This window comes from Mytilinidion resinicola, assembly GCF_010093595.1.
Source record: "Mytilinidion resinicola strain CBS 304.34 unplaced genomic scaffold BDZ99scaffold_5, whole genome shotgun sequence".
Taxonomy (NCBI): Eukaryota; Fungi; Ascomycota; class Dothideomycetes; order Mytilinidiales; family Mytilinidiaceae; genus Mytilinidion; species Mytilinidion resinicola.
The window spans coordinates 1,554,887-1,576,780 of NW_022985441.1; the positions used below are offsets into that span (position 1 = coordinate 1,554,887).

Genomic DNA, 21,894 nt, shown 5'->3' on the forward strand with positions numbered 1-21,894 from the left:
TTTTTCTAATCGCACGAAGACAAGCGAATCCTCATCTCTTTTCCTTCCTTGATGTCTTTCTGTAACTCTTTAACCCAGCACAAACCTTTCAATACCCTTCACCCAATGTCTTTTATGCCGAATCTTGCCTTCACACACCCTCCACATTTTGCTTGGTGTTTGGTGGACTTTACAACTTTTATTAAACAAGCGGCTTTATGGGACTTCTTCTCTTTCTGGGGCCTCCCCTGTCTTTCTACTTTCCTTTCTTCAACGACATAATTCGAGGCTTACCGGTAAAATTGTCTCTTGGAGGAAGGGATGGGGAAACACAAATCTTTTCTTCTCTTTCCTCATTCAGTGGGAGAGATATGGCGGGGAATATGAGAATCGAGCTAATTACGGGAAAGAAAGAAAGAAATCACACATTTGAAATGAGCGAAGGAAGGAAGGATGAAATCATCCGGCTTGGGAGCATATTCCCCCAATTTCAGTGTTTCTTGCTTGTTCTTGCTATTTTGCGGCTCCTCTGGCCTGGCGAGAAAGTAGATAAGCATTTTCTACGAGCTGCCTTTGTGTGCGGCGACGGACCGGTTGCGTGCGGTTAGCTGCTCAGTTACATACCCCCTCCCTTACAAGGCCGTCTTAGATAGCTTTTTGTGTGCGTGTGGTTTCTTTTTGAGAGTCAAATGGAGACGGTTCTTATATTTTCTTTGCTTCCTCTATGACGTGACGACGTGACTAAATGGCATTTCTTGTTAGAGTAATATGAGCCGCACACCATTTCCACAGAATTCCTTCATCCACAGCCGCGATCCACCACGATCAAAGCCAGCAAATAGGCGGACACCACGTCTTCCCAACTCGTCACTTCAGGCATGGTGGCTATGCGCTCTCAGATTGCCCGGGTGGTTTTCCGATAAATCTGGATCGTGTGCGGCACGATACGCGTCCGGCATGCACGGGCTATCGCTTGCACGGATCGCCCAAATGTGGATCTGAGCGCCTTTGGTGATGGGACTCCCCCGAAAGAAAGCAAAAGAAAAAGAAAAGAAGCGAAAATGTGTCTAACTACGGATGGTGGTCAGTCAGCTGGAGCGAATTCCTGTCGAGGATATGCACGAAAATGTGGTGAGGTGTACTTCCTAGGAACCACGCACGCCCACGCTCGAACTCACGGTTTTGCAAGCGAGCTTTTCTATCTCTGTCTTCACACGATACACGAATAGCTGTTTTTCCCAGTTTTTTTTTATCAGTCCTCTCAACCCTCTCAACCCTTCTCGTCCTTCCAACCCCCTCTCTCCCCCCCCCCCCCCAAAATCCTAAACTAAAGTAACCACCCCACTCTCCCCTTCCTACCCGCCCCCAACAACCCCAACCCCGCAGAATGACCAACGAGCCCGAGACCTGGCTCGTCTGGGTGTGGCGCTGGGTACGGCATCCCATTGTCTCAGCCACTGGCGGGTTCGACGGAGCCTGAGGCTGCTTCATCGGAGCCAAGCATCATACCGACGGGGACAGAGGGCGAGGCTGAGGAAAGGGTGGTGGTGCCGCAGGTGAAGGCGGGCGGGCATCAGGTGGGGTTGGCGTTGGAGTTGGAGCAGTAGGGGGGAGAGAGAGGTGGTTCGGGGGGTTGATAGGGTATGTGGGAAGAGGAGGGTGGAAGGCAGAGGGTGGAAGGTAGAGGGTGGAGAAGAAGGGTAGAGGGTGGAGGGTGGAGAAAGAGGATGGTTAGATGTGCGAAGCGAACAAGAGTTGATGTTTCTTTCAGGAGCCAACGAAGGGGCGACGAGGGGAGACAATGGTGCATCCTATGGAGCGGATATGGAAGCATCTGTGGATCGAGTTGCAATTGGTTGTGTAGAGGGGGTTGGCCGTAGGACTGAAGGATGTTATTATGGTACAGACGTACGATAGACGAGAGGGGTGCCGGGCCCGTTGTTACTCAAGAGGATGGTCTAGTCTTCTATTGATTCATGTCGTTTTATTCTTAACTTATGAAACGTCGCCTGAGGGCAATCCGCGCCATACGCCCCAAGAACCTGCTCTTCCAAACTTCTAGTCCTCACCATGTCTTCCTCAGCATCTCAATCCGACGAGGAGGCACCCTCCCTGTCTCTCTCTGATTACAAAACGGCGAGAAGTTCCATCAAGTCTATCTCCCGTTTACTGTCTAAGAGCACCTACCAGAATATGCAGGACGAGACGGAGCTCTCCCGCCAACGCTGGGAGCTAAAACTCTACATTAGCGACATGATCGACGCATTCCGCCGCAAGGTCGCGGCGGGCGCCGAGATCCCGACCGAGATAGAGGTGTATCGGCGGAAGTTTGCGTCGCGGGTGGAAAGTCGAGCGAATAGCTCGAATACCACTCCGGAGAAGCCGACTTCTAATTCAGTGGGAGTTGCGAACGGGCTAAGCATCAACATGGATCGTGTCAGCCCATGGAGAGAGCTGTTGGGGGAACGTTCTGAGGTGTTGCAGAAGCTGGAGACGGTTGCTGCGTCGGCGGATGACAAGAGCGGATGGTTGGCGAAGCTGCTAGATAAGGAGTATTGGCGGGAGATGGGGTCTTATGAGAAGTGGGCGGGCATGTATGAGTTTGTATACAGGAGGAGTGTTGAAGAAACAGCAAAGCAGAGGAGGGACGTGGTGCCGAAAATTGCGGTGGAGGGGATTGGAAAGGAAAGTGAAAATGGGATGGAGCCGATAGGGTTGGGTTTAAGGTTCATAAAGGGAGAGATTTGAGTATTTCGGGGCGTAGATAAGTTGGCTTATGACATGAATGGTACGAATCGAGAAATCTATGCGGTGAGTTTAAAGGGTGGCCAGATGTAAACTAAAACGGCAAGGCTGGATGCCATTCTAACGTGTGAAATTGAACTGTTTCCATTAAGACCATTTGAAACCGTACGATTGCATGATCGCGACTTGGGGTATATACTTTGTAGGAACCTTCCGTTCCTGATGGGATATAAACAGATTTCGAGAGAACGCTGAAAATCGTCGTGTACAACACGAAGCTTTACCGTTTGTCTTCAATTCAACTTTCAACGATGTTGATGCTACTCACCGTCTAAGCACACGGACTAGGCTGTTGGTCCTAGTAATGGCGAAGTGCCCGCGGGCTTCCTGGGCTTGACGCGTTGCGTACTTAGTGAACGGTAGTTCTGCCGTGGTTTGAAGACCGAAGGTTGCGATACCGCCGTTTTCAAGCATTGGCTCAGCTTTCCACCTCAACTTTCTCCAGCGCCTCCAGCACTTCCTCAGCTACGCCTCCTTTTTCGACTACGATCTTTAGAACTCTTCCAACCAAGTTCCTCTTGATACCACCTCTTGGCGGCGTCCACACACCTAGCAAACTCATTGCTTCGCGCTGAGCCATAGCATCCGTACTTGAAACCGGAACAACGCCTCCAGTGGCCGAGTTGAGCAGGTTGGGAATACCTGGGGGTGTAAGACGGGATGGAGGGTCAATCGTCCGGATTGTAAGTAGGCGGACAGCTTCGGACGTCTTGGATTGTGATGCTGCGCATGATACTGCCAGCACAGCTTCGGCTACTGCTAGTTCCTCTTTGCTGGGATCGAATATGATGTTTTGGCCAACTGCCATGACGAGTAGAGTCACGGGAGGCTTGTCTAGATATGCGCTGTAGGGCTTCTGGCGGCCCGAACGGGGGTATATAGGCGTGGATGCCTCCCAATCGTCGTCGAAGAGGGGGTCTTCCTCTTTCTCGGACTTCAAAGCGGGGAGGCGGGCGGAGAGGAGGGCGAGGTGGGTGGTCAAAGACAGGAGGGGTAGAGGGTATGAGAGTGGAGGAGAGAGGAGGAGAATCTATGCTTGTGTTAGCTCAAGCGCCTAATTGCTACCATGTAGAGTACTCACATCGACGTAGAGCTTCCAGTGGAACCGTTGGTTGATGTAAAGCCGGTCTTTGAGGTCTCCACTGGCTAGCAAAGCTTCTGTAAGCATGGCTGAGAGGAACACAGGTAATGAATCATCGTCTCGGAAGCCTGGGATCTCAATGCTCATCTCCACCCACGAGTTCTCGCCCACGCCTGTTTCTTCCTCTTCCTCGTCATCCATGTCTACATCGGCCGTCTCTTTATCCGGCGTAGGCTGCCATTGTGACTTCTCTACTTCAGCCTTGACTCCTACTATTGCTTCGGTCCCGTCTGCGAAACACACTCGAGCACTCCCGTTTGCGCCGGGTAGGATGTCGCTTTCAGCTACCAAAGGACGGAATTGCGTCGGCGAGCGGCCATCAGGGCGGATAGGCGGATCCAGAGACAGCGATGAGTGTAGGTAAGAGAGTTCGGCGGGGGAGAGCAGCACTTGCGCTTGTACGGGAGCCATGTTGTCGCGTGGTGGTGGGATGTGCTGGAGCGCCGTCTTTTGGAGTCGAAAATGCAGAAAAGTGGACCAATCAGAAATTGGGACTGAAATATTCCTGTGTAGTAGTTGACGAAACGGTTAGTACGCCGAAGGACTCCTGCATGTAAGCTATCCAGAGCTGAGTGCTATCACAATATTACATCGAATCAGAAATTAGGTCGAGGTCTTCTGACGGTGTCATCTGGAGCTTTGTCTCAAGGAATGCATCAAATGCCAAGAGGACGAAGTGTCCTCCAATAGCAAACGGCCCTGATGACGGCAGACCTCATCTAGGTACAGCCCTGCCAGCGGTGACAGCACCACGACGCAGTCCGCGCTTCGTTGCCTTGGACCGCCATCAACACTCGCTGTGCTCCTGTACTCGGCACCCCCTATATCTCAGTCCAATGCATTCTTAGCCCCCCACCGCCCGCTGTTACACCCGCCATGCCTCACGCGCCCAGTTCGTCTAATGGCATCGACAAGCTCGACTACCGCACTCCTGCCGACGCGCGCCGGCCTCTCCTCCAGCCCGACACCGAAAGCGACTCCAACCGCCTCAGTCAAGACACCAGCTGTTCCGGCAGCTTCTTCGAGCAGGTAGCAGAGGGCATCGTGGAACGCGACCGCCGCCTGATGCAGCGCCACATCCTCCGATGGCTGACCTTCGTGTGGGCCATCGTGAACTGCCTATGCGCAGGCAGTATCACGGCTTACAGTCTCTACGGCCATCTGTTCCAGTCCCGGTTGCATTACACCCAGTTCCAGGTCAACATCGTCTCTATCACGGCCGAGCTGGCCATGTACCTACCTGTCCCGGCGTTTGGCTACCTCTGTGACCGGCTCGGGCCCGGCATACCCTCGTTCCTGTCTGGTCTCTTCTTCGGCGTCGGATACCTACTCGCCGCCTTTGCCTACCAGAGCGGACCGCCGCCGTCTGCTGGAGGGGAGGGATGGCCATTCGGGTTAATGGTAGTGGCATTCGTTGCTATTGGCATGGGCACGAGCTGCATGTACCTTTCTGCCGTCACAACATGTGCGAAGAACTTCGGGAGAGGAAACGCCAAGGGAGTGGCCCTCGCCGTCCCCATCGCAGCATTCGGCCTCAGTGGAATGTGGCAGAGCCAGGTTGGGAGTCGGTTGCTGTACGAGAAGAACCCAGATGGAAGCCGAGGGGATGTGGATGTCTTCCGCTTCTTCCTTTTCCTTGGAATCATGCTTCTTGGAGTCGGCCTCGTAGGCACCTTTACTCTCAAGATTGTAGACGAAGAGGGGATGATAGACGATGCTGTTGACGAACTCGAGCGGAGTGGACTCCTTGCACGGGACGAGTTCTTCGATCGCGCCGCAGATATACACGGATACGGTACCATGGACGCCCGGGACCTCTCAGACTCACAGTTCGACTTCTTACAAACCGAGGCAGAGCGACTGAAGGAGCGTGCAGAGGAAGAAGCGCGGAAAAAGACCTGGCTTTTGAACGAAGAGACTCGTCGCTACCTCGCTGACCACACCATGTGGTGGTTAGCAGCGGGCGTCTTCCTCGTCACCGGCCCCGGCGAAGCCTTCATCAACAATCTAGGGACAATAATAGGCACCCTGTCCCCCCCTCACCATACGTCCTCGCCCCCACCAACCTCCCCTGCAACCCACGTCTCCATCGTCGCCATCACCTCGACTGCCGCCCGCCTCCTAACCGGCACCCTCTCCGACATCCTCGCCCCTGTAGCCCCCATCCACCAACACCGCCGCGGCCCCGACTCTCTCGGCAACTCTCTCGAATCTCTCCCCCCAACCAAACGCTTCACCGTCTCCCGCGTCACCTTTCTCCTCACCTTCTCCCTCATCCTCTCCCTCGGCCAGCTGCTCCTCGCATCCGGCGTGATCCAGAACCACGCTGGCCGCTTCATCTGGGTCTCAGCCTTCATAGGCGCCGGCTACGGCGCCGTCTTCTCGCTCCTCCCTATCGTCGTCTCCGTTGTGTGGGGAGTCGAAAACTTTGGCACCAATTGGGGCATCTTAGCCACCGCCCCTGCCCTCGGAGCCACAGTATGGGGTGCCGTTTACGCCGCTGTTTACCAGCACGCTGCCGAGGCTGGTGGTGTAGGAAGCGAGGCTGCGAAGGAGGTCTTGTGTTACGGGGCTAGCTGCTATGCGCCTACCTTCTGGGCCATGGCTGTCAGCGTATGGGTCGCGTGCGGGCTCTGGGTTTGGGCATGGAGGGGGCCGGGTGGGTGGATGAAGAGAGGGATTGCGGTGTGATTGTTGCAACGGTGCCTCCCCTTGAGTATGGGCATAGAGTTGGTGGAGGATCTAGAGGACGCGAGACGATTTCCATACCTATCTTCCTGATATTAGACCATTGCGCGGCGTTTTTGGGAACATGTTTGTCCATTAGCGACTGCATATTGGCGATCTTCTGGTGTAACTTGTAGCCTTTACGTCTTGCGCCTTCGGCAGACATACCGAACATCTATTACCAAGTAGCACCCCGGGCGTGCATCAAACAATACTATTTTGCTCAAGTATGCGATCTCCCCCCCCTGGGTGCTACCCCCACCCCTTCACCCCCTCAACCCACAAATCCCATCCTACCGTCTCACGACTTCCACCTCACTCCTCTCAAGCACATACACCCAATGCACGACCCTCGGCCTATGCACCTCCTTCCCAGCCTCTCCCTCTCCCGCCGTCTCTACCGCCTCTCGCCGCTCGAGCCGCCACAGCGCCGCTGGGTCTGGGAAGCCTTGCTCGAGCAGTTCCCGCGGCACGGCTGATTCCGCGTCTGTGGATGCAGGTAGGAACGGGAAACGCGCGCTGGAGTACGACAAGCAGATCCAGCGTGCGTGGGGCGTGGCTAGCGCGGCGAGGTGGACGGCGAGGAGGGTTAGGGGGTGGATGTAGTAACAAGGAGACGAAGGAGCAGAAGGAGGAGAAGGAGGGGGAGGAGGGAGTTGTGCGGGGGGAGACGAGGATGACGCGGAAAGCGAAGGGACGGAAGCGGGCCGGATACTCAGCGGGTACGGTGGCGATACGGGGATGTCTTCAGCGCACGCTATGGCGTCGGAGCAGGACTTCTCGACGATGAGGGTGTAGGAACCCGGGGAGCAGGCGGAGAGGAGGGAGGGGAGGGAGAGGAGGTCGACTGTGGTCCAGCGCATGTGGGTGGGAGAGGGAGTGGGACGGGCGAGGCTGGGGTTACTTGGGGTGGGTTTGGTATCATTTGGGCTTTTGGTACTGTTGTACCCTTTGCTCCCTTTGCGTGTTTTGGTATCATTTTGTCCATTGGTATCATTTTGCCCGATGGTACCATTTTGCTCATTGATGCCGTTTGAACTACTGATGCCATTCTGAACTTCGTCGGGTACACTCGTGCTTCCCGAGCTGTCTACGTTTTCGGCACTTTTTTGACCCTCGTGGTTGCCCTCTCCCTCCCCGTTTGGCTCTTGAAATATCTCCGCTTCCCGCCGCTTGCCTAGGTCGATGGCTTCTTTCGAGAAATCTACGTTGTGAATTTGGGATGGCTCATCTACGTGTGCGCGGAGGTGGTACGAGAGCAGTGATGTCCCACAGCCAATGTGTAGAATATTCGGGGTTGTTGCTTCGGAAGTGTCTCGCAAAGCAGCCGTGATGTGCGGATCGAGAATGGATGCTGGTTGGAGCCAGTCGAAAGCACTTGGGTTTGAATGAAAGCGTGTATCCCAGTACTCCGAGGAGGAGAAGGGCGGCGGCGACGGTCCCATGGAGATCTGGGGAGGGTGATTAGATACACGGTAGTGTGAGCCGTGGGCAGTCAGGCCTCACTATCTGGTGTTAATGGCAATGGTTAATAGTTTTCGTCTCGAATTCTCGTAAATGTCTTGTGCTGATACAGGGTTATATGCTGTGCATTTGAGATTGCGGCGTTGCAGGGTGGAGTTCGAAGCATGGTCAAGAGGTGGTGTTTTCGGAGAATTTATCCTCTCCACCGAGATTCAACGACATCTGCACATCTTCACTCCGCCACTACCACCTCGACCACGATTGTTGCAAGCCATTAATCCTAATGGCTTCCTCAACCTCAATACCGCGAATCCTACTCCCACGTGCACAGCTCCTCCGCCCCCATACCCGCCTTTTCCGACCTACTCTACTGCTCTCCGCCCGCCATGCATCCAGCAAAGACGCCACCAAGCCGATCGTGCTTGAGAAGCCCGAGAAATTCAATCCACCATCGCATGGACGCCGGCTACCAAAAGCCAAGCCGAAGTCCTATGGGCCGGAGCTGACGGCGACCCAGAAAGAGATGATGGCGAGAAAGAAGTACCCGCATATGATGCCGCCGAAGAACAGTTTTCTGTACAAGTTCTTGCACGATAGGTGGATACATACTTGGATATCGTTGGTACGTTGCATGTATTCTACGTCAATCTACCCGGCCTGTTTCTGCTTCTAGGAGCGTATATCGAACATAAGATGCGCCGCGCGTAGTCAATGGGAACATATACCACCAAAGCGCAACACTAAGAGCATATTGACCCCCAATGCCTAAAGAACCTATAGCCACAACCCGTCACTAACTTCTTTTCAGGGTATTCTCCTCACCCTCGGCAGCTGGGCCTTCTACATAAACTTCATCACCACAACACCCTACGCCGACCTCGTCCCCACCCGCGCCGACTTCAAGTCCCACCCAATCGACTCGTTCTTCAAATTCATCGAAGTCTATAAAATGCACGTTGCGTACGTATCTGCGCAGACCGCCGAGCGCCGCCGCAAGAATGTTGAGGACGTCACCAAGCGCGCTGAGTATCGCAAGGCGCACGGCCTGGACCAGAACCAGGGTTTCGGTGGGTGGACGGCGAAGAGTGATGACGAGATGCTGGGGCCTGGTCTGAGGGCCGCCGACAGGATTGTAGCGGCGGAGGGAGATGGTGCGTCGCCTGTGGCGGGGGAGGACCGGCCGGCGGAGGCGGCGTATAAGAAGCCGTTGAAGAAGTGGTTAGGGATTTGGTAAGGTGGGGATTTTGGGCAGGGAGGGAAATGTATATATTACGGTGCTGGGACTGTGCTATACTGTACATTATGAAGGTGGTGGGATATCTTGGTTTGCTCCGCTCCTCTGCGTCATGATCTTATGAGTTGATCGCGCCACGGCAGCAGATTTCTTCTGGTTGAGTATACTCTCTTAGTATGAAGCGCGTGGAAAGCTAGAATTGTTCACGCTTTGGATCCGTTTGGTTTATCGTGAAGTAGATGCTCTTGGTTTAAATAGCATATATTACACCGAAAGCCTGCATCACGTTCACACGCGCTGTAGACACGTTCTGGGTCTATTTGGTGCTCCTTAGCTCGAAAGCGTGTCCTAAGGGGTAGGCTCTTAGTCTGAATGGTATCCTCTTTTGCACCAAACTTCCTATATCCCAACCACCACCTCCCCACCGTATACCCTCCACCAAACCCAGCCTACTTCAACACCCCCTCCGCATCAAACCACACCTCTCACGACGTAAGAAACTGCACAGCGCCCCCATGATCAATCCCGCAAACCCCCTGCCCCGCCTACCCCACCCTCAACCTCGTCTCCACCCACTCATCCCTACTCATCTCAATCATATTCGTATAGTCATTCTGCCTCGTATAAAACGCTCTATACTCCCTCACCTCCTCCTCGCTAACCTCCCTCTCCAACTCAACCGGCTGCCAATCTCCCACCAGCCACGGGCCCTCCCCCATAGCCTGCAATAACACCCGCAAATCCTCTCGCGTAGCCTTCCTCTTCTTATACCGGACCAACGCTTCGTCTAATCTCGTAGCCCCGCCCCAGCAGACCCGCAGCTCGGCCGCGGCGACAGGGAGGAGGGGCTCTTTGGTCACGTAGTACAGCGCGCGTGTCGTCTTCCGCGGTGCGGGCATCGAGGATGCCGAAGCGGTCGTTTCGGAGGTAATCGACCCCTTTGCTTCCTCGCCCATTCTTACCGAACGAGCTCGCGACAAGGGTGCCGAGCTCGTCGATACTAGCGCCGATGAAGTCGCTTTGGAACGGCTTCACGGGGGGTTTCGTGGAGTATGAGAAGACGGTCTGAGTGCGGCAAGAAATGAGGACCCATGGGCTTCCGACCAGATTCCAGGAGGGGTCGTTGTGGTTGAAGCGTTCGGTTAGGGCACGGGTTAGGGTGGAGTTGAGGAGCTGGGGTGGGGTTGGGGGTAAGATGCGAAGTGATGGTTTAGTAGTGAGTGGGGAGTTTACCTCGATGGGTAGGTTTGCGGTTACGAAGAGGGGGTAGTATATTCCGTCGAAGGCGAGAGATTCGGAGGAGTCTACTGACATGGTGTGTGGGATGCCGGCGATAGGTAGGAATATGAGAGGATGTCATAGAGCGAGAAGATGGACGTTTGAGTGGAAGAGGTGATGAAATGGTACAGAGAGATACGCGAGCTCGCAGGTCTATGTAGTTTGCTGGGCCGCATTTGCATGAAAATAGCTATCACGTGATTCCGATAATAGCAAATTGGATTTTGGCCATCAAAATCGTTGAATTGAAATATAGATGTTTGGCTATGAGATTTGAATCACACCTCTTGCATAGTTCCAACAGGATCCAGAAGCCCGTTCTTGAGTGAGATCTTGAGAGGATGATAGAGCCCAGCTCCTTACTCAACGGATACGCAGCGTTGATGCATGCTCTCTAACTTCTCCCCTTTTACTCAAGACCTTGTGCGGTGCTTTGTGGCTTTAGTAAGCTCTCTATCATGAGATGCATCGGCACATCGTCCGTGCGGACAGATGTGGCTGTCTTTCCCTTGTATACTCCTTTATAGCCTTCAGGTCTAAGTCGAGATTATACCATGCAATACAACTTCGTCGAAATGGTATGGCGTAGATAGTTGAAACACAACTCTGCAGGAAGTCTTCATGCTTCAAAGTGTCAGGTTTCACCTCCAGCCACCCACTCTCCCAGCATCCCACCTCTCCTTTCTTTCTGTTCTTAAGTAGGCAACCTTGCGACTCTCTTTCAGCCGCCTTACGAACTCCGCCACTTCTCTTTCGCTCGCTAGGGCGCCACTGCCGGCTTCGCCGTCCAGGAAGCTCTCTTCCAATCCTCGACACAGCGCTTCCTGCTCTCCCACTGCGGCGCTAAGACGCTGATATAGCGCTGGTGGACTAAATTCCCGCAGCGCAGCGTCCTGTTCACCTTGCTTGGCCTGCCATTGGCGTTCTAGCGCGCGCAGTGACAGGAGGCGGGACTGTGTGCTCTGACGCTGATGCTGGAGGTGTGACTCCAACGCTTTCAAGGAATCCGCAAGGGCTAGATTGGCTGAAAGGAGGCTTTGCAGCGGCGCGGTCGAGGCTGGAAGCAAGGGGTGTGTGGTCTGGGGGTTGTGGAGTATGGCATGCTGTAGATCGGGATTCTGCAAGATGTGGTGCAGATCGACAGTCCTGAGAACGCTTGAGCGTGTTACCATTGTAGGGTTCAAGCTACATACGTCTTGTCTTTTATGATATCAGGTAGCCAGCCGTCCTCGGGCAGTGGTACGCCATTCTGTTCATTGGCGTCCTGCTGAGAATGGCCTTGGGGATACTGCTGAGGTGGCTGCTGCTGATCATAGTACTGCTGGCCAGGCGGCAGAGGAGGGAGCGGAGGCTGTGAAGTTGCCTGTCCGCTGGAGTGGGCTGACGGTTTCGGGGGAGGCGGCGGCGGGGGGGAGGGGTTGAACTGAAACTGCGTCTGCGACTGACGCGGGGAATGGTATGACATGGCGGCTATGCGGTCAGAGAGCCTTGACTAATGATGAAACACGATCTGCGGGAATGTTTTGGGGCGGCATCATAAACATCTGACATGCGACCGGTGCTGCAGAGCGATGTCGTTCACTCTACTTTGAAACATTCGTCGGCGTGGGGAAAACGTTTCTCCGCGATATCTCTTGGCACTTCTTTATGCAGGCCGAATTGGCCGACTGTCTGGCTTCATGTCTGCACGAGTCGCCGCCTTCTCCGCTGATAGATCGGATCGCTACCCTCGATTACAAATTACCGTACGGATCTCGGAGCGCCTCTCGCGTTGTGCGGCGGGTAGGCATTTTTGCGCAATGCGCGCCTCGCGGACGGCCGCTCGCGGTGGACCCTTGCCAACGAGCCACCCGCTGCGCTCAGCGTCCTCCCTGCTAGTGAGTAGAGTGGAGCTGCTGTGTCTGGACCGGCAAGCGCCAGATATAAATTGGCTCGCGAGGGCCGTCCACTCGGCCAGGGATTCATGGCAGAGCCAGCGTGGGAGGGCAGATTGGCGCCTTTGCAAACAGTGCAACGCTGTGTTTCAGGGCGTCTGAGTGGCAGACTGCCGCAATGGCATTCTCGCGGTCGCGAGGCCATTCTCGAGGTTCCGCTCGGAGCGGTGGCCAGGCTCAGGGGCACGCAACCTCCATCACCACCCGCCCCGTCTCCCTTCGGCATCCCCTTGCCAGCAGCCATCCCGTGCTGGGTTTGGCCTGGCCGGCTACAGCTCCGTCGCCGAATCACACGGCGGTACCTGCATTAACGTTATCTTCGCGGCCCCGTGCATCGCGCCCGATCGAGCCGCCCTCTTGCCTCAGCTCCCTGTGCTGTGTCCACCCCGAGAACGGCGGCCGAGCCGCAACCACTCGCTGCACCACTCACGCCACGCGCTATCCCCAAGCGCCTTGCCGAGCTGCCACACCCATCGCTCAGATCTCGCGAGAGGGCCAGTTGCTGCACTGCGCGGCCTGTTCACGCTGGAGCGAGCGCCCGCATCCCCAAGCCTCCCCTTTTTCGAGCCTCGCGCTGGCAAGTCCACCACGCCTCCGGCCACGCCAGGACACACCAGCTCTTTGTTCTCCGCATTTGTGCAAAGTCATGACTATCACACCGCTGTAACGAATAATGCAACCCCAACTTCCTCCCACGGAGGCCCGCGGTCCCTCTCTAGACTCGACTTCTGCCACCCTCACTTCGCGACCAAAGCCCTCAAACGTTGCTGTCCAGTCGTTCGCTGCCTTCCGCGCGCAGACTTCATCCATCCCCGCACCCTCCCCTGTGCGCCGGAAGCCCTTGCCTGCGAATGCCTCACCAATAGCCTCTCGATTCTCGTCGGCTGAATACACAGCCAGCCCTAGGCTTGTCGTTGAGAGTGGCTTTTCCAAGCGCTCCTTCTCCATTGACAGCCCGCCGCTGAAAGCGCCACCGCGTCTGGATACCGTCCTGTCGCCGCCTGCGAGCAGTACCCAAGAGGACTTCTTGCCCAGAGATCTAGACAGGTAAGCCCTCCTCCATGGCCGCAAGCATTGCTCTCCGTCACCGTGCTAATGGGCGCCTCGCCTTCTAGACATCCACACGGACACACTCCTTTAACAGCGGTCCCTCCCACCGCATTACCCTTAGCCCAACCTTCGCCGAGCAACCTCAAATCGGACACTTTACAAAGACCACGGCACGACCGGGCGTTCAGCAGCTATCATACGGCACACGGATCGATATCCGAGGGGGAGGAAGGACAGGTCTCGCACTCGCGGTCTCCGACTATGCCCAATATGCCACTATACACCTCACAAACTCCCGCAGAAAGAGCAGAAACACAGCCAAATCTCACATTACAGCTGGACGGCGTCACTTCAGATTTTCTAGACGACGACCCATACTCTCCCGGTCCCGATCCTACGCAACAATCGAAGCCGAAGTCTCCCGGCGGCACCACCTTTGGCTCATTCTTCGGCTGGACAAAGTCGGGACAACAGCAAAACGGGGCCACCTCGCCCACAACTACGTTTTCAGACCGCTCGTTATCTCCAGCACACTCTCCCGCGTTATCGAGACATCACATTGACGCCAATAACATGAACAAAGGGGCACCATCGGCACTTGATATTCCAATGGCCAATTCCACGTACAATCCCAACTCGTATTTTAATGTTCCTGGTACACCCCTGTTCTCGTCATCTCCCAGCATGAACGCCCACGTTGAAGAGCTCGAGCGGGAACTCCGAGAGGTTAGCTCAGAGCTGGCTGCGTCGATAGCAAGGGAAATGGAGCTGGAAGATGAGGTCGAGCGGTACAAGATAGATTCGTCTAACATGACGTCGGAAGTGAACCGAAGAACAAGCGACTACTACTCTGACTCCGGAGCTAGCTCTGTTAGATATCCCATAGGAGACAGTGAGAGCAAACTGGAAGAGGTGGAAAGGCTACGGAGGAAAGCTGAGCAAGACCGTGCAACACTGAAGGTGTCAATGTCGGAGCGGCTTTCTGATGAGCTTCGGAGACGTAGGGATCTGGAAGAGCAAGTGCAAACTCTCGAAGAAAAAGTCCATAAAGGAGGCTCGCGAGGGCCTTCTATCGATGAGAGTGGACGGGTAAGGGAGCTAGAAAGCTCCCTAGAAGAAGCTCGGAGAAGACTTGCTGAAGAAAGACAGGTGAAAGAGAACTTCGAAGATTTATTGACCGCACTCCGTCAAGAGCTCGAGCAGCATCGAAACGAGAGAGACAACCTACGAGACGAGATTGTGCCGCAATTGAAGGCCCGAGTAGAGGGACTAGAGGCAGAATCATCCGAAGTCCAAACTCTTATATATGAGAGCACTCGTATGCAGCAAGAGATCCAATCGCTAAGGAATGAAAACCAGACGCTTGTAAATGCCCGAAGGATGCAACTAGAGCTCGCACAGCAACAGCAACAGCAAAACCGCTTCAAGGCCATCGCCGAGGAAGCCGAGCCAACTACACCGGCAGTGACACCCCGGATAGGGCTGTCAAGATCGAACTCGCTTGCTCGCAGTTCGGCTTTCAATTCTAAGCGAGGCTCTCTCTCTCGATCCAACTCGGTCAAGGACAGACCCGCGGAAGCAAAGCGAGACTCAACCCAGAATCCCCTAAAAGAGATTGAGGAGCAAAGAGACGCCCTGCATCGCGCCTTGAAGAGTCTTCTGCACCGACAGGAATATCAAGCTAAGGAATACGAGAAACGGATCAAGGCACTTGAGATGGAAAGAGACAGCGCAATGAGCGTCACCCCACGCCGCACTGCATTCCACGCAGAGGTCAAGCATTTGAGGGATGAAGTTAACCACCTTCGACGTCGTGCTGATGATGCTCTCGAGCAGAAGTGGCAATGTGAGAAGGGCCTGGGTGGTCTGAGAATGGATCTCGACCGTGCCCAGCAGGAAACCAGCTCTCTTCGCGACCTTCTCTCCGAGCATGATATCTTCGTCCCAGAGAGGAAGGGCTCCATTACATCCGTTCGTTCAGATGATGCTGTTCCTGACTCTTTAGACAAGGCTTACAACGAGCTTCAAACAACACATGCGTTGTCTCTTGCTCGAATTAAAGACATGGAATCGGAAGATAGCCTAGGGCTTGCCGGCGAGGAAGCTGAACGGACGATGGCTTTACTGAAGCAAAGCATATCCGACGCGGAGGCCGAAAGAGATATCGCTCAAAAAGAAGCCAAGGAGTACCGGCTGAAAGCCCGAGCTTTGCAAAAGTCGGAAATCGAACATCTAGGAAAGGAACAAAGCTTGTCTTCCGAGCTTTACGCTGCCGCCACTCGTATGGACGAGCTTTCAGCCAAGGTTCAGGCGCAGCTTCAATCGAACAAAGCTCTTCGCAAGCGCTTAGCTGACGCAATATCTCGAGGCGAGCTCGAACAGGCAAAGTCTACATCGACGATTGTGGAGCTTGAGCGCAAGCTTAAAGCAGCCGAGGAAAAGGTCATGAGCGCCCAACAGTCGTCGGAAGAGTCAATCGCGAAGCATGAGGAAGAAGTAAAGTCTTTGAAAGAGAGCCAAGGCGAGCAGCTACGACGAGCCAAGTCTGGCTTACTGAGCCCAGCTAGATTCTCGCCGACTGCTCCCGTGTCGCCTATGTTCGCACTTCGATCGCCAAAGCTAGATAAGACAACGAGTGGGCTCGGCATGACAATGGCAGAGGCCACGAAGACCCAGCTTCTAGAGACACGTGTTCAAGATCTCGAGAAGGCGCTCTCTGACGCCGATCGAGAGATGGAAGAAGTAGTTGGCAGGATGAACATGGCGCAGATTGAGGTGGCAGAGCTGCAATTTGAAAGGTTAGTTCCTTCGGTTCTGACCCTATTTAACGCAGCACTCGTACTAACGGCATATAACCACAGGGATGAAGCCATGCGACAAACGAGAAACTTGCAAGCCGCGATCCTTGCGGAGCGTGAAAAAGTCAAGGCTCTTATGTAGTAATCATCTGCACCATATTTATTTTGAGCATCTCTCCACGCACCACATGGACCGACACGAAGCTTTCTTACATTCTGCCTGAGATGCCTTTAGGCGTCTGCCCTTTGGGCACGGAGGCTGCGGGCATACGGCGTTTGTTAAAGACGGCATTTACACGGGAGCCGGCCGGCTTGGTGCATTGCGGCGTTCACTTTGCTTGATTAAAAAGGCCACAGGCCCAATCACATTTGATCATCATCATTTGCAGCGCGGATCGACGTTTGGTTTGCTTTGAGGCAAGGCAGTTCAGAATCTCTGCATCGGGACTGTGTCCACCTAGCGATATACCCTTCTCGTCCGGAGAGGTAGCCGACGGCATACTCGATGGACTCCGGGCTGGATGCCCTTTTGTACTGTTTATATAGCTCTGTATTATTATTAATGATCTAATGTTTGGATGTCGACTGCAAGCTTACCCCCCGATCCTTGTCCTGTGTGTGATGGGTGGTGAGAGAATGGTGCTCTTGAAGTTCTCGGGTTCACGTCTACGCAGTGAATGAGTGTTGGCCGTCCCAGAGCCAGAGTTTGGCCTGTCTGCGCGGCGAGTGTTGCTCGGATGTGAGAATAGGGCATGCCGTAGCTGTACACTGATATGCAGCGTGGCATGGTCAGGCCGGTGGTTGAGCATCCCCAGACCGCGTTTGAAACCACGGCCGCCGATGCCTGCTGTTCGACGGCAAAATGCCTACAGTTGCAGCACGCGGCCGACTCTTACGGCCAATGCGACGACCAGCTCCTCGACGGGCGGACGGCGGATCCATCAATGAGACATCGGTGCGATGATGGGCCGTGGTGCAACGGATGGGGGGTGCTTGATGCTCCTCCCGCCCTCAGCCGGCGCTTTGGACACGATGGGCGGGCGTGGTCGTCGCTGTGCTGCGACGTGACGGTGGACTGCTGCGGACAGCCTTCGTGTGGATGCGGACGCGCTGTCGTGCCACCTCGCACGGCGTGGATATACGGGCGTTACTGGGAGCAGGGCCGTGGTTGAGGCGCTGGGCGCGGTGCAGCATGGCAGACGCTCACACGTGTCTTGCAGTTGGACCCATGGGACTCCGGCGGGAGCCCTGGAGAGGCCTGCCAGCGGGAGCTGTTCCGCCGCCCATGGACGGGCTGGATGTGTTTGGGCCCAACTCGGCCTGGTATCGATAGCAGAGGCACGAAACTCAGGAGGCCCTGAGTGCTGCCCGCAAACCCCCCTGGACTGACTGCACCGCTTTTTCTCCATCTTCAGCATGTCCTCAGTCCAGCGCTGAACCCTCCGGCGTCCAATCAACCCCTCCGTGTGCATGGTGCCGAGTCGTCGAGCACCACGCTAGCCATCAACGTCGGCCTCTTCTCCCTTCCTTGAACCAGAGCCACCGCCCTCGACGTCTTGCCCTCGACGTCTTCACCTCCGTGCCACCTCGTCCACGTCCACCGCTCTGCACGCACCAGCACCCATTCCGCCCGCCAACTCTGCTGGCGAGCTGGACACGGCCAGCCACTGACTGCTGCCCCTTCGCCTGCACCACCTCGACTTCCAAAAAGGGCTGTGCTATATCCCCTCCGCCTTCCTCCCGCCTCAATTCCTCCTCCGCCTGCACGCCACCTGCAGGGCACGCGGATCCTCGACACTTGCCTGGCGTCCTCGGGCCAGCAGCCGTCGCCATGAACAACAACAATAACAACCCCCCGAACCGCCTGCAGTTGAACTTCGGCTTCAGTGACCGCAACAACAACAATGCCAACTACGCCGCCGACGCTGGCCGCGCCTATCCCACCACGCCCTCGACCTTCCCCCAGCCTGTCTTCCCCAACCAGGCAGGCCAGCAGGAGGTCTGGGGCACTCAGCAGCCGAACAATGGATACGCCCCAGGCTACTTCGCCCCCCCTACGGCCGCCTACTCGGCCGGCTATCAGCAGCAGCAGGGTAATCTCCAAGCTCCCTCCGCTGCCTACCGCGCACCGCAGTACAACGACGGCACCAATGGCTTAGTCCACCAGTTCTCTCACCAGAACCTGGGTGGTGGCCGTTCGGCGAGCCCTTACAGCCGCCAACCCTCCCCCAGCCAGCGTCCAAGGACCGCTGGAGCTACTGGCCAGCAGTACAGCAGCTATCTCAACTCGCAAATGCCCAATGCCCCTCGACTCCCATCGCTCTACGATGAGGAGCCACCCGCAAAGTCGGCCGAGAAGTACTCGGAGAACGTCCTCCGCCAGGCAAAGGTGTCGGTTGGCCTTGTCAGCACTTTCTTCAAGGACAGCGTCCAACGAGCGCGGGACAGGAACCAGAGGTAAGCTTATAAACCCCGCGAGCAACTTGATACATTCCTAACTCTATATAGGTCTCTCGATTTGGATGGAATCAAGAGCAACCCTTCAATCTCTGAGTCACGCAAGGCACAGCGGGAGCGGGACATGCGTCGGGCAGAGGCTGAGTATCTTCGCTTCCTGAGGACCAAGGAAAAGCCTGAGAATTTCTCGACTCTCAAGATCATTGGAAAGGGTGCATTTGGTGAGGTCAAGCTCGTCCAGCGGAAGAATGACGGCAAGATCTACGCATTGAAGTCTCTGGTCAAGTCTGAGATGGCAAGTATTGTGTTTCTTATGTGCAAGACTTCCCGGACTAACTGATAACGCACAGTTCAAGAAAGACCAACTAGCTCACGTTCGGTCGGAGCGAGACATTCTTGCCGAGTCTGACAGTCCTTGGGTTGTCAAGCTGCATACTACCTTCCAGGACAACACCTTCTTGTACATGCTGATGGAGTTTCTTCCTGGAGGAGATCTCATGACCATGCTGATCAAGTACGAGATCTTCACTGAGGACATCACCCGCTTCTACATGGCTGAAATCACTTTGGCAATCGAGGCCGTCCACAAGCTGGGATTCATACATCGGTATGTACTTGAATCTAGTGAAATGTCCCTCATCCTAGCTAACACGGTGATAGTGATATCAAACCCGACAACATCCTGCTCGACCGAGGCGGTCATATCAAACTTACAGATTTCGGTCTCTCCACCGGATTCCACAAGGAGCATGAAGCAGGATACTACAAGAAGCTTCTCGCTGGTGGCACACACAAATCGAACCGAGACAACCGAAATTCCATGAACCTTGATCAGATCCAGTTAACGGTCAGCAATCGTTCTCAGATCAACACATGGCGAAAGTCCCGTCGACAGCTCGCATATTCTACTGTCGGCACACCAGACTATATCGCACCAGAAATCTTCAGCGGACAAGGCTACGACTACAGCTGTGATTGGTGGTCTGTAGGAACTATCATGTTCGAATGTCTGATCGGTTGGCCACCTTTCTGCGCCGAGGAACCCCATGATACGTATCGGAAAATCGTGGACTGGCCTCGCAACTTGCACTTCCCTCCGGACCAACAGCTCGGCCCTGAAGCGGAAGACTTCGTCAAGAGGTAGGCCAAGGCCGATTTTCTATCTAATCCAGCACAGTCCCCCCGGCAATCCCCCCAGCACAGCTCTTCGACAGTTACTTCTCCATTCCTTCATTGCCATTTGGCTTAGCCATTTGGCACTTCGTTTTGAAAGCTTACCAGTCTTAGACTCATCTGTGACGCCGACAATCGCTTGGGTCGTATGGGTGGAGCTCACGAGATCAAACAACACCCCTTCTTCCGAGGCGTCCAGTGGGACGGTCTTCGCCGAATCCGTGCTCCGTTCGAGCCAAAGCTGTCATCGAACGTCGACACGCAATATTTCCCGATCGACGAAATCGACCAGAACGACAACAGCGCTGCCCTGCGCGCTCAGACCGCGCAGGCAGGCGACGACCTTGCTGCCGAGATGAGCCTTCCCTTCATCGGCTATACGTACAAGCGATTCGACGCATTCCGAGGTTCTTAGAGCGCTCCCGCACCTGTTGCATCAACAGCCTGGAAAGACTTTTATAACGAAACGAAGCGGATACACGGTTCGACACGACAAAGAACAAGCACTTCATTTGAGCAGGGAGCTCATAACGGTGTAGCCTCCTTACTATTGCACGGAAACGTTCAGCTCTTGAACGATATACAACTCGTAAGGTACGTATCCGATACCATCGGAGCTACGGGCTTGCATCTTCTTTTGGCTGGCAAAGCATTTTGAAATGGATTCCCCAGCATACTCTTGTTTTATCTGCCTTCTTTCTCCTGCCCTGGTTAAGCCCCACATCGTTTTGAAGCTTCGATTCCGTGTCTACTATCCATCTAATTTCCCCCCTATTGGCCCCTCTATTTTCCCATAATTGGCGTACGGATGGCTATAGGCTTCTTTGGCTGGTTAGGCTGTGATGTGCAGTGGTCCATGGCAGGCACCGAGGGCGGATGGTTACTCTGGAAACGAACGACACGGCAAGTGGTTGTTTTTGGGGCTTGCGGGCATGAATGGAATGGAGGGTGGGTTTAGACGTCTAAGTAGCGGGGTTGATTTCGGGCCATCGGTCAACTGACAAGCCCATTCAAATATGAAACTTTGTCCCAGCTTGATTGAAGGGTTTTGTGTGAATTTGTCTTAACCATCATGCTGATCCTCCCAGAATCGCCCCTCCCTCCGTATGCTCATGTATCTGTCTCTCGCAAAAGTTTTCGCGAATAGCCTCCCTCCACTTCCTAAAAGATCAGAACCCTAAGAGGGGGCCGAATCTGAATGCCGTGTAGTAGGGGAATCGCATGCAAATGCAAAACACCGTGAAACTCCTAGCCCATCCCCGCCCGAAAATCCCGCAAAAAAGGAAACCCTCCCTCATATCATCTCATCGCATCCACCAACCGTCGTTCGTTCTCGTAGAAGGGCAAGTTTATAGCAGTTCCACCGCCCACTCGCCGTCGTCGTATCGTAGCGCCGCCTCCTCGCCTTCTCCCTCCCCCTCTGCCTCTCCCTCACGATTCCATCCCACGCGGGCTCACCGCGCCTCAAACTGCACCATCCTGCAAATCCCGGGTTAGCTTAATTCGCCCTCCCCAAACAAAGCTCTCTCCGCTCTATTCCCTCCTCCTCCTCCCCCAATACATCATCCCCCAGCCCCCAGCCCCCACTACCTCCCTACCATCTCCTCCCCCTCCTCCTCCTCCTCCTCCAGAGAGGTATGAAACAGCACAGAACTCACCGGTTCGTCCGCTGCTTGTACAGCACGCGGTGGCCGCAGCTGCGGCAGCGGATCGGCTCGCCGCGCTTCAGGCTGACGGCGGCGTTGCAGTCGCCGCAGGTGTAGTCGACGGAGCGGCCTTCGCCGGTCGAGGCGGCGGTGGTGGTTGTCGTGGCGGCGGCGGTGGTGGTGGGGGGGACGTAGGTGGACATTTTGG

General features: G+C 55.1%; 10 protein-coding genes across 10 annotated transcripts; 5 read left to right on the top strand and 5 right to left on the bottom strand.

The window, feature by feature from the left end:
- Positions 1-2,049: 2,049 nt before the first annotated feature.
- On the top strand, positions 2,050-2,727 carry BDZ99DRAFT_517620 (uncharacterized protein; the record flags this gene model as incomplete). Its single annotated transcript, XM_033725197.1, has 1 exon — positions 2,050-2,727. The coding sequence occupies one exon, from the start codon at positions 2,050-2,052 to the stop codon at positions 2,725-2,727; it is 678 nt and encodes a 225-aa protein (XP_033580315.1).
- Positions 2,728-2,831: 104 nt separating this feature from the next.
- BDZ99DRAFT_507350 (uncharacterized protein) lies at positions 2,832-4,373 on the bottom strand. The gene is made up of 2 exons (XM_033724241.1): positions 3,866-4,373; positions 2,832-3,814 (listed from the first exon to the last, which is right to left on the bottom strand). The coding sequence occupies exons 1-2, from the start codon at positions 4,334-4,336 to the stop codon at positions 3,203-3,205; spliced, it is 1,083 nt and encodes a 360-aa protein (XP_033580316.1). The 5' UTR covers positions 4,337-4,373; the 3' UTR covers positions 2,832-3,202.
- A 162-nt stretch (positions 4,374-4,535) lies between these two features.
- BDZ99DRAFT_254451 (MFS monocarboxylic acid transporter-like protein) lies at positions 4,536-6,781 on the top strand. Its single transcript, XM_033713724.1, has one exon. It carries the CDS (start codon positions 4,802-4,804, stop codon positions 6,614-6,616), a length of 1,815 nt encoding a protein of 604 aa, XP_033580317.1. The 5' UTR covers positions 4,536-4,801; the 3' UTR covers positions 6,617-6,781.
- Positions 6,782-6,934: 153 nt separating this feature from the next.
- On the bottom strand, positions 6,935-8,292 carry BDZ99DRAFT_460607 (uncharacterized protein). The gene is made up of 2 exons (XM_033719421.1): positions 8,159-8,292; positions 6,935-8,103 (listed from the first exon to the last, which is right to left on the bottom strand). Exon 2 carries the CDS (start codon positions 8,095-8,097, stop codon positions 6,946-6,948), a length of 1,152 nt encoding a protein of 383 aa, XP_033580318.1. The 5' UTR covers positions 8,098-8,103; positions 8,159-8,292; the 3' UTR covers positions 6,935-6,945.
- Positions 8,293-8,346: 54 nt separating this feature from the next.
- On the top strand, positions 8,347-9,740 carry BDZ99DRAFT_460608 (uncharacterized protein). The gene is made up of 2 exons (XM_033719422.1): positions 8,347-8,738; positions 8,925-9,740. The coding sequence occupies exons 1-2, from the start codon at positions 8,400-8,402 to the stop codon at positions 9,348-9,350; spliced, it is 765 nt and encodes a 254-aa protein (XP_033580319.1). The 5' UTR covers positions 8,347-8,399; the 3' UTR covers positions 9,351-9,740.
- A 151-nt stretch (positions 9,741-9,891) lies between these two features.
- BDZ99DRAFT_460609 (uncharacterized protein) lies at positions 9,892-10,763 on the bottom strand. The gene is made up of 2 exons (XM_033719423.1): positions 10,584-10,763; positions 9,892-10,523 (listed from the first exon to the last, which is right to left on the bottom strand). Exons 1-2 carry the CDS (start codon positions 10,662-10,664, stop codon positions 10,116-10,118), a joined length of 489 nt encoding a protein of 162 aa, XP_033580320.1. The 5' UTR covers positions 10,665-10,763; the 3' UTR covers positions 9,892-10,115.
- A 128-nt stretch (positions 10,764-10,891) lies between these two features.
- Positions 10,892-12,180, bottom strand: BDZ99DRAFT_568575 (uncharacterized protein). The gene is made up of 2 exons (XM_033727797.1): positions 11,822-12,180; positions 10,892-11,774 (listed from the first exon to the last, which is right to left on the bottom strand). Exons 1-2 carry the CDS (start codon positions 12,091-12,093, stop codon positions 11,270-11,272), a joined length of 777 nt encoding a protein of 258 aa, XP_033580321.1. The 5' UTR covers positions 12,094-12,180; the 3' UTR covers positions 10,892-11,269.
- Positions 12,181-13,235: 1,055 nt separating this feature from the next.
- On the top strand, positions 13,236-16,645 carry BDZ99DRAFT_556909 (uncharacterized protein; the record flags this gene model as incomplete). The annotated part of the gene is made up of 3 exons (XM_033727190.1): positions 13,236-13,441; positions 13,517-13,609; positions 13,678-16,645. 3 exons carry the CDS (start codon positions 13,236-13,238, stop codon positions 16,550-16,552), a joined length of 3,174 nt encoding a protein of 1,057 aa, XP_033580322.1. The 3' UTR covers positions 16,553-16,645.
- A 1,596-nt stretch (positions 16,646-18,241) lies between these two features.
- Positions 18,242-20,455, top strand: BDZ99DRAFT_486621 (serine/threonine-protein kinase cot-1; the record flags this gene model as incomplete). The annotated part of the gene is made up of 5 exons (XM_033722790.1): positions 18,242-18,867; positions 18,919-19,162; positions 19,218-19,474; positions 19,528-20,007; positions 20,155-20,455. The coding sequence occupies 5 exons, from the start codon at positions 18,242-18,244 to the stop codon at positions 20,453-20,455; spliced, it is 1,908 nt and encodes a 635-aa protein (XP_033580323.1).
- Positions 20,456-21,494: 1,039 nt separating this feature from the next.
- On the bottom strand, positions 21,495-21,889 carry BDZ99DRAFT_517629 (uncharacterized protein; the record flags this gene model as incomplete). Its single annotated transcript, XM_033725198.1, has 2 exons — positions 21,495-21,519; positions 21,699-21,889. 2 exons carry the CDS (start codon positions 21,887-21,889, stop codon positions 21,495-21,497), a joined length of 216 nt encoding a protein of 71 aa, XP_033580324.1.
- Positions 21,890-21,894: the final 5 nt, after the last annotated feature.

Bases quoted from the DNA above. Each gene is read 5' to 3' on its own strand.
- BDZ99DRAFT_460607 (XM_033719421.1), bottom strand. From the start codon at position 8,097: ATGGGACCGTCGCCGCCGCCCTTCTCCTCCTCGGAGTACTGGGATACA.
- BDZ99DRAFT_460609 (XM_033719423.1), bottom strand. From the start codon at position 10,664: ATGTCAGTAGACTCCTCCGAATCTCTCGCCTTCGACGGAATATACTAC. The intron at 10,524-10,583 runs GTAAACTCCCCA...ACCCCACCCCAG, and splicing joins CCGCAAACCTACCCATCGAG to CTCCTCAACTCCACCCTAAC.
- BDZ99DRAFT_254451 (XM_033713724.1), top strand. From the start codon at position 4,802: ATGCCTCACGCGCCCAGTTCGTCTAATGGCATCGACAAGCTCGACTAC.
- BDZ99DRAFT_568575 (XM_033727797.1), bottom strand. From the start codon at position 12,093: ATGTCATACCATTCCCCGCGTCAGTCGCAGACGCAGTTTCAGTTCAAC. The intron at 11,775-11,821 runs GTATGTAGCTTG...AAGCGTTCTCAG, and splicing joins GATATCATAAAAGACAAGAC to GACTGTCGATCTGCACCACA.
- BDZ99DRAFT_460608 (XM_033719422.1), top strand. From the start codon at position 8,400: ATGGCTTCCTCAACCTCAATACCGCGAATCCTACTCCCACGTGCACAG. The intron at 8,739-8,924 runs GTACGTTGCATG...ACTTCTTTTCAG, and splicing joins TACATACTTGGATATCGTTG to GGTATTCTCCTCACCCTCGG.
- BDZ99DRAFT_507350 (XM_033724241.1), bottom strand. From the start codon at position 4,336: ATGGCTCCCGTACAAGCGCAAGTGCTGCTCTCCCCCGCCGAACTCTCT. The intron at 3,815-3,865 runs GTGAGTACTCTA...ACACAAGCATAG, and splicing joins ACTGGAAGCTCTACGTCGAT to ATTCTCCTCCTCTCTCCTCC.